Here is a 12,621-nt window from a genome sequence, read left to right on the forward strand (position 1 = left end):
TTTTCCCTGCTGACTGTCTTGAGTATGAACGGAAATTGTTTGAATAATGTTCATCAATTTAGAAATTAGCTATTGAATTTGTATTTCAGTGCCTTAAATTTATAATATATTGCCTCTGAGATTAGATATGTGCACACACAGTATTTATATTATAAATATCTTCACCTGCAAAGAATATTGTGGGTGTGTGAAGTAGTGAAAACAAACAGCAGAAGCCAAAAACAAACTTGAAGCATTTAAACAAGTTGAGAAACATTGGTTTAGGTTAAGTTAGGTTAGTCTCTCATGAAATGACTATATGATGCAGCATATGATCTAGCCATGGCTTATTAAAAGAATAACAGTTCTCAATCCATTGTAACACTTCAGTTGCAATAGCCAAGCGTCTGACAGATGGTAAACTTATATTTCATGCTGACTGTGATTTTAGTCCTTTTTAGATTGTAACTTAACCTCATCTCTCCTCCCTATGATGTATTCCCAGTGTGTTAACACAGAAGATACACCCATTAATTTCCAAATGGTGTAACTTTGTAAAAGAAAAAAGGAGCAGCTCTCCTTAAAAAAAAAAAAAAAAAAGAAAAAAAAAGAAGAAGTTTTATTGATTTTTACAGGAACAGTGGTATACAGCACAGTATCAGAAGTGGATCACATGACATGGTAAAGGCCTCATTTCTGAGGCTCTTCTGTTCACTGCACTAGCTCGAGAGCCTGTCCAAAGGCATGAAGGTGAACACTTTGGGTCATGAGCTTTAGAGACTATAACCATGAGGATCAAGGTGCCTGCCTTTCGGGTATTTGTACAGCATTAACAAACTCATTTCATTAAGATATTATAATGCTTCTCTGGAGGCAAAGAGATAATTGGTTTAAATACAAAATCTTGGATATGAAAATATTTAAAACCATTCTTGCTTTTACATGAAATTACTTCTCAAAAAGTGTAACTAAATCGAATGTTAAATAATATGCTCCTTTAGTGGTATCATGTTGTGCCCTTAGTTTACAACATATATTTTCATGCTCACACAGAAAGCCCTGTACCAACATAAAAAAGCAAGTGTAAAATTAAAAAATATAATCACATTACTGAAATATTAGACACTGTATTAGTGATGTATAAAGTTAATCCACACAGTGTTCACAAACATTACGAAGGCATAAGGAACTGGACAGTTGATGAAGCCTACAGTCATGATTCAATGGTACCGTGCCATCCCCTCATTATCTCAGAAGGTCCTCATTAACACACAAACTATTTTCCCTTGTTAAAATTCAGGAACAATAGACAGGCAATTATGTATTGCACAAACATCTCCCTGGAATAAAGAACTTAAAATACAGAAATGCTAAAAAAAAGAGGTTTTCTCCAAACACCTCCCAAAGGGTTCTACGATCATGTGCAAAGCCACTGGATAAAATAATTACAATTAAACCACTAACCTATGGGAAGACGACACTCACTCAAACAACTACTGAAGCTCAAAGTTTAAATGTAGAATAACTGGAACAACATCTGAGGTAGGCAGGAATGGGACAATAATTGTTTCAGCCACCAATTCAGAACTCAAAATCATTTATGTTTAGGTATGTTCTGATGAGGAATTTACTGGCTGTGATTCTTTGAAACATGTTTTTTTTTTTTGTGTGTGTGTGGATATGATCCATTAAAAGTTTTGACACCCCAATCCATTCGCTCGCAAAATTACCACCTCACAATTTCACCAGAGACATACATTTCTACATGGGTAGAAACTTAATTAAAAAAAAAAAAATCTATTGCTATACAGGTTCCCCTGAGTTGGGCTACAATAATAGTGATTTTGCACTTTTCAAGTTTCGTAGGACAACAGTGTAATGTTGGAAATACATAGCATAAGATATGGCGTTGCTTGGTCCAGATTTATGCTACCTGGTAACATTTATGAAGTTACACAAACACTCTTATAATGACCAGCAAGAAGACACACAGAGCCAGAACAAATCCTAAATGGAGGAGTTGTGCAGCTGTGACAACGGTACCTTGAAAGTGAAGTTAAAATAATTTGAAGGAGTCTGCTGAACTGCACAAATCAGGCAATGCAAAAGAGCAGTTCATAATTAAGTCTAAAATGGCAAGGACAAGCAACTGTGTTTCAATCTCAGTGAAATGCTCCACTCAGTGATAACCTGAGAATTACACTTAAGCAGTTACCTCCAACTGAATGGTCAGAATAAGATGAAATATAAAATGAGAACTGTTAGTAAACTGATATCACACAAATAAAAAAACATAACACTTCTCCGTGACACTGTTCCTGACCCTTCTATGCGGACGCTGATACTATGGCACTTACAGTAAACCATTAATCTTCAGAACAACCAGAAAAACCCAATCTGCATTGGGACTTGTGCTTAAACTTTAAATGAGTAAGTGGGTAACTGAAATGTGGGACCGTAAATAATGGGACAAATGCAATGAGTGACCCATTGTTCAACTGCAGGCTGCAGAGATCCTGACAGCCATCCACAATCAGTGTATTTTGGAGTTGCCATTCATGTGGTTCCTCTGGCTGGTGTGGTTCTTCTGGACCTTGAAGATATCAGTGCTGTAGAGGCAGTCCAGGAAGCCACATGACACCTCTGTCACCATTGACCGATCAGGAATGGTCTGTGCCATGCCATAGACTGCTCCCTGAACAGGTTTAATCTTTGGTCAATAAACATGTGAACACACACCCTATTCTGTGTGGGTAACAAGGCTCTGCCTCTCCCATGGGGGACTGGAATTCCATCCTTCATCTGGGCAAGTCTTTGGGCAAGACTCCTAACTCTGCATTTGCCTGCCTCAGTAACATGAATGAAATTGTAAATTGCTCTGGATAAGAATTCCTGTGTTAATATGTACAAATTAAAGGTAAACTACTGACTGGTCCTTCTGTTTCACATAGCTGCTAAGATGTTTAAGTGACTTAGATATCATCCATTGGAATTCACTAATTAATAAATGTTGGCTTAAGTTAATTAGTAAATCCCTTTAAGTTATTAATTGCAGACACTTTAAACTTACCATCCCAGTGGTCTTCTCCTTTGGATTTTTCATGATAACGGCTACTTCGTCCTTTACATCTCTGATAAATTGTTCGGCCACACCTGGCATTGTGTGCAGCATAGTTACACAAATATGGATGCTGTGAAGGGACAAACAGAGCTCAATGACACATTGTGGTGACGGAGACAGGATGATGTGAAATGCTATTCAGCCTGAGAGCTGGCTCTTTGGTCCGGTGGTCAGCGCATATGTTTATTGCCTGTAGGACTCAGGTTCAAGACCCAGGTGCTATTGCTGCCCTTTCCCGCACACATGAATAAGCAGAATTTATTGATGAGTGCTTTTTCAAGAGATCATCACAAATGCCTGTTTCAAATGAATAATTAGTAAATCCTGATTTATGTTTTGTACTCCCAGTATAGTTGACTCCTCACTGGAACCATTTCTGCCACATAATTTCTAAGCAATTATACCCAGAAACAATTTAAGGGTGATAGACTGTGGAAATGGGTGTTTTCAATTCTTACCTAGATGGAAACTGCAGAGTGTTGAGATTCCAGCCCTTTGATGTGAGTGCATTGGATAAACGGAAGATATCAAAGATGTGGGAGCCTATGGCCACGACTGACACCTCTGGGTTTCCAAACACAAACACTCCCTCCACCTTACGGATGCTAAGAGTGGAAAACACCAGTGGAAAGTACAGTCTTAAATTCAGGCTATGATAAATGTAGCAACAGTTCCTTTGTAACAAAAAAAAGACAATTAATTAGTCATCTTGATCAAACAGTTTAGTTATTGCTCCCCAACAAAATAATTTTAGTGGCATTCTCTTTGTTCTACGCTGCAGATGTTAGACCCTTGCAGTATAGAATACAGCCCCTACAAGGTGTGCCGATCTTACCCTGCTGCAATGGAGCGAGCAGTCTGAACAACCTTCCTTGTGGCCTCCACATAGCCACTCTCTCCCATGTGTATCATGGTGGCCCAGCAGGCAGCGATGATGCCTCCAGGCCGAGAACCAGCCATAGAGGGGGATGCATAAATCCCCCCCTGCCAATCTGGGGCCACAAAGTACTGGTAGTGGCGATAATTCTTATTCCTGTAGAGTATCACTGAAGAGCCTTTGGGGGCATAGCCATACTGTAAAAATAACAAACGATTATTTACCATTATGAGAAAGCACTGGCAACACATACAATATATCAATAACAAATCAATATATGACATAAAAACTGGGATTGGTTACAGCACAGTCCTCCTAGGTTCCTCCATGTGTGCGCGTGTGTTTGCGTGTGTCTAGTGCCACATCTCTACTGTGTTCATGGGTCCTGTCGCACCTGTCTATAGTTATCTTCATTGTGAGCACACATATTTAAACCCTTGTTTTATTGTTTTAGTTTGTTGGTGTTTGACCCCATGTATGCTGTATATCAGCTGCTTTGTTGTGTTAAGTAGTGTTGGTGCTTAATGTTCTTTGTGTTTGGTTTCATTTTGTTCCATGTGTTAATAAACGTCTGTGTCGTGTGAGCCATGGCTCATCTTTGCATCCTGCCTCGCCTCCCATGTCACAATCCAAAGCCAAAAACATTTTTTTATTTTATTAGTTCTCTAATCTTCTAAAAAGAGGATATTCAGCCTCTGTACTGAACGTTTTGATCATCTCACCTTGTGTGTGTCTGCTGAGATGCTGGTTACACCTTTGAGCCGGAAGTCAAATGGCTCCAGTTTGAATCCTGCCTTTTCCATGAACACTATAAGGAACCCGCCCAAGCAAGCATCCACGTGGAAAGGAATGTTGTACTTTTCTGCCAACTTAAAACAAAATGAACAAATTTTACTTTCATTTGTAATTATACATTCCTATACAGAACTGAATCATTTCATACTTATTTCTTATTACATATCCATATAGACAGCTTGTCCCATAACAGACATGAAGCAAAACAGCTAGAAAAGAACTCAGCTAGAGTTCTGTAGTTCTGTACCTTCCCTATTTCCACAATAGGGTCAATGATTCCATGAGGAAACTGAGGAGCTGAGCACACCAACATGGCTGTGTTCTTAGAGATGGCTCTTTTCATGGCCTGGAAGAAAGAGACAGAGAGGGGAAAAAATACAGTCATTATTGATCATTACTGATATCCCACTTCACAGGTGGTCATGTTGATCATGTGTACAATGTTACCTGCACATTAACTTTCATAGTCTTCTTATCCAAAGGTATATGTATGAGTTTCATTCCAAAATAGTGTGCTGCTTTGTCAAATGCCGCGTGGACGCTCACTGGTGCAATTCTTCAACAATTTATAAATATTGTTAGAATATGACATTTATTTTTGGCTGTTCTGTGAGATTAGTGTCAGTTCACATTATAGGATGAAACAATATGTGACATAACAGGTCTTATTTAAAAAAACAAACAAACAAAAAACATGATGCAAGATCAATCTAAGTCAATACTTATGCAGGACAGCATAATGTTTGTGAGCAGAATCACTGAGCAAATTGGGGCATACATCTCCGGATGTCTGATTCCTCGCTCATAAGCCAGATCTCTGTATGCTTTACATGCCATCAAAATGCTTTCAGTTCCACCAGAGGTGACCTAGGCAAACACACAAGCAACACAGGGGCACACCTTTACAGGGGTACTATGAAATTATGCCAACATGATAGTTTGGATATCACAGTAGAAGTAGGGTGCAGTATGAGAAGTTAGAAAACTCTGAAATTTTCTGTATTTGCATGTGTAATTTTGAAAGTGATAGCAAACCTACAATAAATGTTTGACTTCACATATTATTGAACAGTCTAAAATGATTAGTGGTTGGTTTTAACCAACTAATATACCGTATACCACTGAATATGTTTTCCTCAAGGTTAATAATCCTTTAGATCTTTCTAATCAGGAATACCAATTTAAAAATGTCAGATTTTGAATAAAAAAACAAAAAGAAAATGTCACAAGCCTTAAACTTCAAAGTTTCACATGACTGTCATGATTTGTTCAAAATGGTGTAATAAAACCAAACTGACTGTGCCACAGGAGTCCAGCCCGCCGTTGAAGAGAGAGCAAGTCATCCGTACCACCTCCGCTTCCATCTTCCTAACTCCAGGGAATATCTCTGGGTGGAGGGGATTACTCCACGCAAACTCACCATATACCTGGAGATAGACAACAAACAATCCTAAATAAATTCAGAATTAACATACTCTGATTACACTAATAAACCCTGTGTTAAAGCCTGAACTTGAACTAAGCTTGAACTTGATATGGCTGAGTGCTGGATATAGGGATTTTTCATTTCCGACCTTAACGAGGAGTTCTGTGAGCTTCTCATCACCCCAGTAGACAGCCCCAGATACCTTGCCTTTGGACCACTGCACTTCATCTGAAACAGGGAAAGAAGTCAACATGGAATCTCTGGGGGAAGCAAATGCATTGTGGAGACACAGGGTAACACTTGCACAACAGGGGATACAAGATGATCAAAAAGACCAAGAGCAAAAAGACCCCCTTTACAAAATAAAACCATCAAAAACAGAAAACAGAAAACGGTAGGCTTTTTTTCCGCTGAGCCAGCCTCAGCCATGATGTTTTGCCAAAAGCCCTACACTGAACCGGCTTGAAGTGACTCACTCAGAGTTTGGTACTGCCTGATGCTGTCCAGGACTTGTTCCTGGGTGAGTCCTTGTGCCGGCAGGTGTTTAGTGTAGCTCATTCCCTCCTTCAGCGTGCATAGGCTCACTGACATGTCATCCAGTGCCTTGTTGAGCTGGTTCTGAATCTACAAAGGGTGAAATAGTAGAGGAGAATTTCAACAGTTCTGCAATACAAGCACTACATTAACTAGAAGAAATCTGCCTAAATATGTTTCCCTTTATTCTTTTAATTTAGTACAGAGAAAGTAAGAGGTGGCTATGGATTTTCACTATAAATAAAGTATGACTAATTTTTCTACTTTCCCAAAAATAAAGAATATTAAGAAATAACATTTCCAGAGTCTTGAGGTGCCCTTAGGTACACCATAGAAGCTGATGACCTAGAGTAAACCTTGGCATTATCATAGTGTCATGACATTGTGACAAAACGCATCACTCCTCTTAGAGCATGCTGGGAGTGAGTCAGACTGTCCCAGATGAGCAACAGATAAAACCCTGAAGGCACTTTTGAAGACGCATTAGAGAACTGAAAACCACAAGCACTTACTGATGTGCCAACAAACGGGATTTTTCTGATGAGTCGAAAGAACTGCTTCTTGATTCGAGATGTCAGACCTGAAAACCAGCAAACAATCAGCAGACTGTGGTGAAGGTGTTACACATTCTGAGGACAGACCTGTGTGATCCTGCACAACAACAGCATTGTTTTGACAGGTTATTAGCCACAGTGATTAAGTACTTCACCACAATTAAACAGAAAATCTATATTTATAGGTTAAAATACCAGAGCTCAAATTTAAATTAAACAGAGGGATAGTAAAATCCAAGCATCTGCTTGAACAGTTTAAACACAGCCTTAATGCAATACTTTCAAATTCCCCAACCACTTAAATAATAATGCGATGATGCACAGGGATACAAGTTACAGTTAAAGAAATATTTTAAAGCATAACCCCAGCTATCTTGGCAAGTGCTGGCGTCACATTTAGCTGCAAGTCAGAATATCAATTACCCAAAAGGGCTAAAAAATATGCATCATCCATATTGAAATAGTCTAATAAAATCCAGCCTGACCCACTGAGTTCCCATCAGGTCACTACTACTTTGATCTAATACATACATACATACACACGTGCACGCGCATACACACACGCGCATACACACACGCGCATACACACACGCGCATACACACACAGGCATACACACACAGGCATACACACACAGGCATACACACACAGGCATACACACACAGGCATACACACACAGGCATACACACACACACACACACACACACACACACATATAAGAAGAATAACTTGAATGCACTTACTCTCCTGCTGAAAGAAAAATCCCTTAACCCACACTGCCCCAAGGGAGGTCAGCAGTGTTGCTGCAATGATTTGCCATGGCTCCATACCAGCACACTGGGAGTTGATATAGTTTCTAGCTTCCTTGGCGTAAAGCAGAAGCATCTCCTTATAGACCTCCGAGGCACTCTGAGAAGACAAGCAGAGTGAAGCTGACGGTAAATCAAGAGTGACTGAGTCAGCTGAGTCGGCACTGCTGCTTTTGGCTGGAAAATGTCCTGCTTGCCTACTCCTTACACAACTCACTCTCTAAACTTGGGCACCACCTGAAAGCTAGAGACATTTTAAGCCATCATACCTCTACAAAACATCGTCAGAAAGCATCTCCTGCTACACACCTACACAACCTTTACCAATTCTGGAAGATCAAGTGAAGACCCATTCTTTTCTGGCTTCTTATCAATTATCAGTATACCAATGACCAACTATAACCAAATAACCACAGACAGCTATTCTGTAGTTGAAGCAGGAGCAAATAAGACTTACGCAAAACTACATTTAGAACTGAATGCAGGGTAGCATAACTTGTGTGCAGTCATGCAGTGCAGGTGAGAATCCTGTTTTTCATTGGTACATTTTCCTGTTTGTTTTTCTGTTCATTGAAAACTAAGAATGATGTAACAACTACATACTAAAATACATACCCTTTATGTTAAATTACTCATAATCATTTAGACTTAATACATTTCATAAGAGCAGTAATTTTGCAAACGCATTTATCTTCTTTTTTTTTACAACACAAGACATTCTACTAGATAACAGTTCTGATAACACAAAGAGCAGAAGCAGAAGAAGGTTAAAGGTCCATTAGATAATATCTTAAATAACAACTTTCAGAATCACAGACTGAAGAATGTCACCCATAACACTGTTAAACAGGATACAGGTCTTTGATGAGGTCTTTAATAAAAATAATAATCTAGATCTAAGCAAGTATTATTACTACTTAAAACATCACTCTGAAGCACAATATTTTAATAACTGAGGAATCTGAACAGACAGGTACTGGAACATGCACTAGAGAAACTAAACGTTTTCCTGAGTAATTAAACCTAAACCGCTTTCACACATTACTCAACTGAAATTAAACTCATGTTCAAAAAAAAAAAAAAAAAAAAAAAAAAAAAAGTCACACCTTACACTGTCATTAGGATTGTCAAAGAAAATATATATGAACTAATGAGTGCCTGCGCTCTGTATCCATTGCCCAGGACAACACTCAATGTCTGGAGGGCTATCTACTCCAAGCTCTCTGACAGGTTTGACAGGGTTACTCAGAAGTGGAAAGCAGGTAAACTGGTCACAGATGGTCATGGACAATAACGTCAAGATCCAGGGTTAATGAATGAACATCGGTGCACCACCTTACCCTGGCCAATAATGGTAAGTGGTTATGTATGTTGATTCAATGCCGTCCTTGTAGTGTGATACAGAATCAAAGCTTTTTGGTACTTTATCCATTACAATGAACACAAAAACAGTAGAGACCAGTGGTGATGCCATTTTCTTTTCATGGATAACTTTTCTGCTTGCCTGAAAATGATCCTGATTTCATATGTTCATGTCAACATGTTCATATTCTTTAACAAACCAAACCAAGAACTATCAAAAAGTGGACCTGTCTCCTCAGTGTATCTAGGCCCTAATGGTCAGAGACCAGATCGGCATAGAAACGGAAGCATGGGCTATCATAAACAGCCAAGATTAGGTTATCTTGTCAAGGACAATAGGTAAAAGGGGTACCAATATGTTTTTAAGATGTAACTGTATATATGTCTGCATGTTATCCAACATATTTGGCCTCTATATTTATAGGATAGCTGATTTGTGTGGAAAAGAACAGGGAGAATTCATCAGGTTTTTAACTAAAGATGGGAGGAAAATTTGGTCCATTTACAAGAGATGACCTTACAAAAGCATTTTAAAATCTCCCATTGTGTTGTAGACACAAACAGCCTTGTTCCTCCCATGCTCAATGGGCTTTGCCAAGGAAGCTTTTGCTGAGTCTTAAAGATCATATTTCTAATGGAGATGTACTTCTGTTTAGAAAGCAACACACATAATCTGACAATTTAGCAACATAATTTATTCCTTTTCAGCCAAGTCATTTTATGAATGTAGATTTTATAGGCATATAGGCTCTATACAACTATTCATTCCTCAAAAAACATCAGGATTACAACAGATAAAGGTGTCTATTTATATTTAATCTAAATCAGAGAATGTTAAATCAGATTCATGAAACATGATAGAAATGTGAATTGTTGCTCAACAAAGTGGACTGTGACAGGCAAAACTCTACATTATGCAACACGAGTGCCATAAAACAGATTAATGTCAGATCTGCCCATTGCCTTTGTTGTACAGCATATACTGCTTTGATAATAATAGTGCTTCCTGCAAGGTGGTGGCTTGCACAGGAGATCTCCTGACAGACAAGCACACAATGAACTTTTTCAGTGTAATTATTCCCTTACTGCATCTGCAACTAAAACAAGTAAAACAGACGAGGGGTATATTATACATGCAACAATAATTAAACAATGGAAGTATTTAATTAAATATTATATTACTATACTATTTTAGACCAGTCTGAATCCATGTTACTTGGAGATTTTTAAGCCTTTTTTTCGAACCTGAAGCTGCCAGCTAATGAAAAAGAATCTACACACATTCAGCAATATCAAAGTTTTCTCACATTATAACGAGAGTACATTTGCACAAACGATAGCCCTACCTACACACACGCTAATATATTTCCTGACTTGTTGACTTGCCGATAAATCACTGTGATGTTCTAAGTAAATACTTAGTGCTCCAAGAAAAAAAATAAAATAAAATTCCGCTATGAATTTACGTGCTCCAATGAGTCAAAGTCATTCACGCAGCCTATCAAGTTGCAAGCAAGATGATTAGATGGCTCTCGCCTACAGACTACATCCATCCATATCCGCGCAGCAACTTGTTTAAAACGGAACAAATCGAAAGCCAGGTAACTAGATAAACAGATACATCTAATCTCAATTTGGATGAACTACGGATTAAACTGCCATTCGCTTTGTCCTTTACAATAACACTTTGTTTATATGTAGTGCTGCAGTTACTTTGAAACAAACAGGCTTCGCTTTTCCATTATAAACACACTTACCCAGTAGTCCATTTCGTTTGTCAAGGGTAAAGCAGAAGAAAATGTGTCTATAGCCTATGTCTCTATTGCTGAACTGGTATGATCTTTTGTTTTAGGTTTATGAAGACCAACGATCGCCTTACATGACACGATCACAGCATCAACCTTATATTCAGGAAGTACGATAGACAATTCAGGGGGATAGACAATATGATTCGAGACGTGCATACAGGGTAGAGCCGCGTGGAGAAGATCTGTATATCATGACGAGTTCTTCAAGCGCGGAAAAGTACTGGTAGAGCATGATGTAGAGATCGGTGGCGCTAGCCACGCTGCTATAGTCCGCGTCGAGTCGTCTCCGAAGCACTTCCGTCAAATTCCGTTTCCCCTGAAGGATGATCAGTGTTTTTTTTTTTTCTGTGACGTGCTCCATGCTCTGAGAAGCTAGTACGTAGACTGAAGTTCAGATTTGTATATACGCTGCTGAGCCTATAATATAGTCGACGTTATGTTTTTAGACAAGCTATTCGTGTCTTTCATCTTGTAGGCTATCGCAATCACGTTGCAAAATTCCTCCGGCCTCTAATTCATCACCCTTAGCTGTGCCCGAGTGAATTAACAAAAGGTATTATTAAATAAATTCTTCCAGCTTGTCAGGGGGGAAAATATACACACGTTTTATGTAGTTGTTTGGTCAATGTCATTTCAATTGTTTGTTTGTTTGTTTGTTTTTGTCATATGATTATGATGATTATGATTGTTTAACCATCTATTTCGACCCAGCATTTAAGTTTCTATATTTTTAAAAGCACCAACGTATGAGGCAGATTCCGGACCAGATCTTAAATCAGTCTTGACCTTAAAAAGTGCAAAAAAAAAAACAAGAGATAGTTGTTTTATTAGTGGCGTGCATAAATGGAAAAAAAAAAATAATTACATAGCCGTTATCGTTTGATATGAGGGGAAAAATAGGGGAAGAGTTTCTTTTAAACACTGAATTCATATCAGAATTGAATGTATTATACAACTGTAAAGCAATTGCTTTTTATAAGGGAACATTACTACCAACATTAAATACATTTGTACTTTTCACTAATTGTACAAGTTGGCATGTCAGTTTGATACGTGCAAACTTTTGACAGCTTTGTTGTACCGCTGTCAGAATCATAATTGTAAACTGTGTGAAGCTAACTGTGGTAACTTAAACAAAGTCATTCCTGGTCGGTATTGCTTCACATATTTCATAATAAAAGACTTGTCCTTGCTCAGAGTGAAAGTTTATATTTGTTATATGTCAAGCACATCATACATAGAAATGCTTCTGGTGAGGCTCCAGTAATGACAGCTAAATAATACAATATATACAGGAGAACAGAAAATATATGTACAAAATATGTAAAATGTACAACATGTATGTACAAAATGCTACA

The 12,621-nt window shown here is 38.3% G+C and overlaps 1 protein-coding gene across 1 annotated transcript; it reads right to left on the bottom strand.

Annotated features, from left to right (window-relative positions):
- Window positions 1-583: 583 nt before the first annotated feature.
- Window positions 584-11,366, bottom strand: sgpl1 (sphingosine-1-phosphate lyase 1). Its single transcript, XM_027022607.3, has 14 exons — window positions 11,213-11,366; window positions 8,028-8,193; window positions 7,245-7,312; window positions 6,675-6,822; window positions 6,347-6,426; window positions 6,071-6,199; window positions 5,551-5,639; window positions 5,220-5,328; window positions 5,020-5,118; window positions 4,700-4,846; window positions 3,936-4,174; window positions 3,559-3,705; window positions 3,050-3,170; window positions 584-2,674 (listed from the first exon to the last, which is right to left on the bottom strand). Exons 1-14 carry the CDS (start codon window positions 11,222-11,224, stop codon window positions 2,513-2,515), a joined length of 1,716 nt encoding a protein of 571 aa, XP_026878408.2. The 5' UTR covers window positions 11,225-11,366; the 3' UTR covers window positions 584-2,512.
- Window positions 11,367-12,621: the final 1,255 nt, after the last annotated feature.

This window comes from Electrophorus electricus, chromosome 12, assembly GCF_041902795.1.
Source record: "Electrophorus electricus isolate QZ-2024a chromosome 12, ASM4190279v1, whole genome shotgun sequence".
Lineage (NCBI taxonomy): Eukaryota > Metazoa > Chordata > Actinopteri > Gymnotiformes > Gymnotidae > Electrophorus > Electrophorus electricus.

Excerpts from the sequence above, each read along its gene's own strand:
- sgpl1 (XM_027022607.3), bottom strand. Across the intron at positions 5,119-5,219 it reads CTATGAAAGTTAATGTGCAG|GCCATGAAAAGAGCCATCTC; the intron begins GTAACATTGTAC and ends TCTTTCTTCCAG. Across the intron at positions 3,171-3,558 it reads ACTCTGCAGTTTCCATCTAG|CATCCATATTTGTGTAACTA; the intron begins GTAAGAATTGAA and ends GTCCCTTCACAG.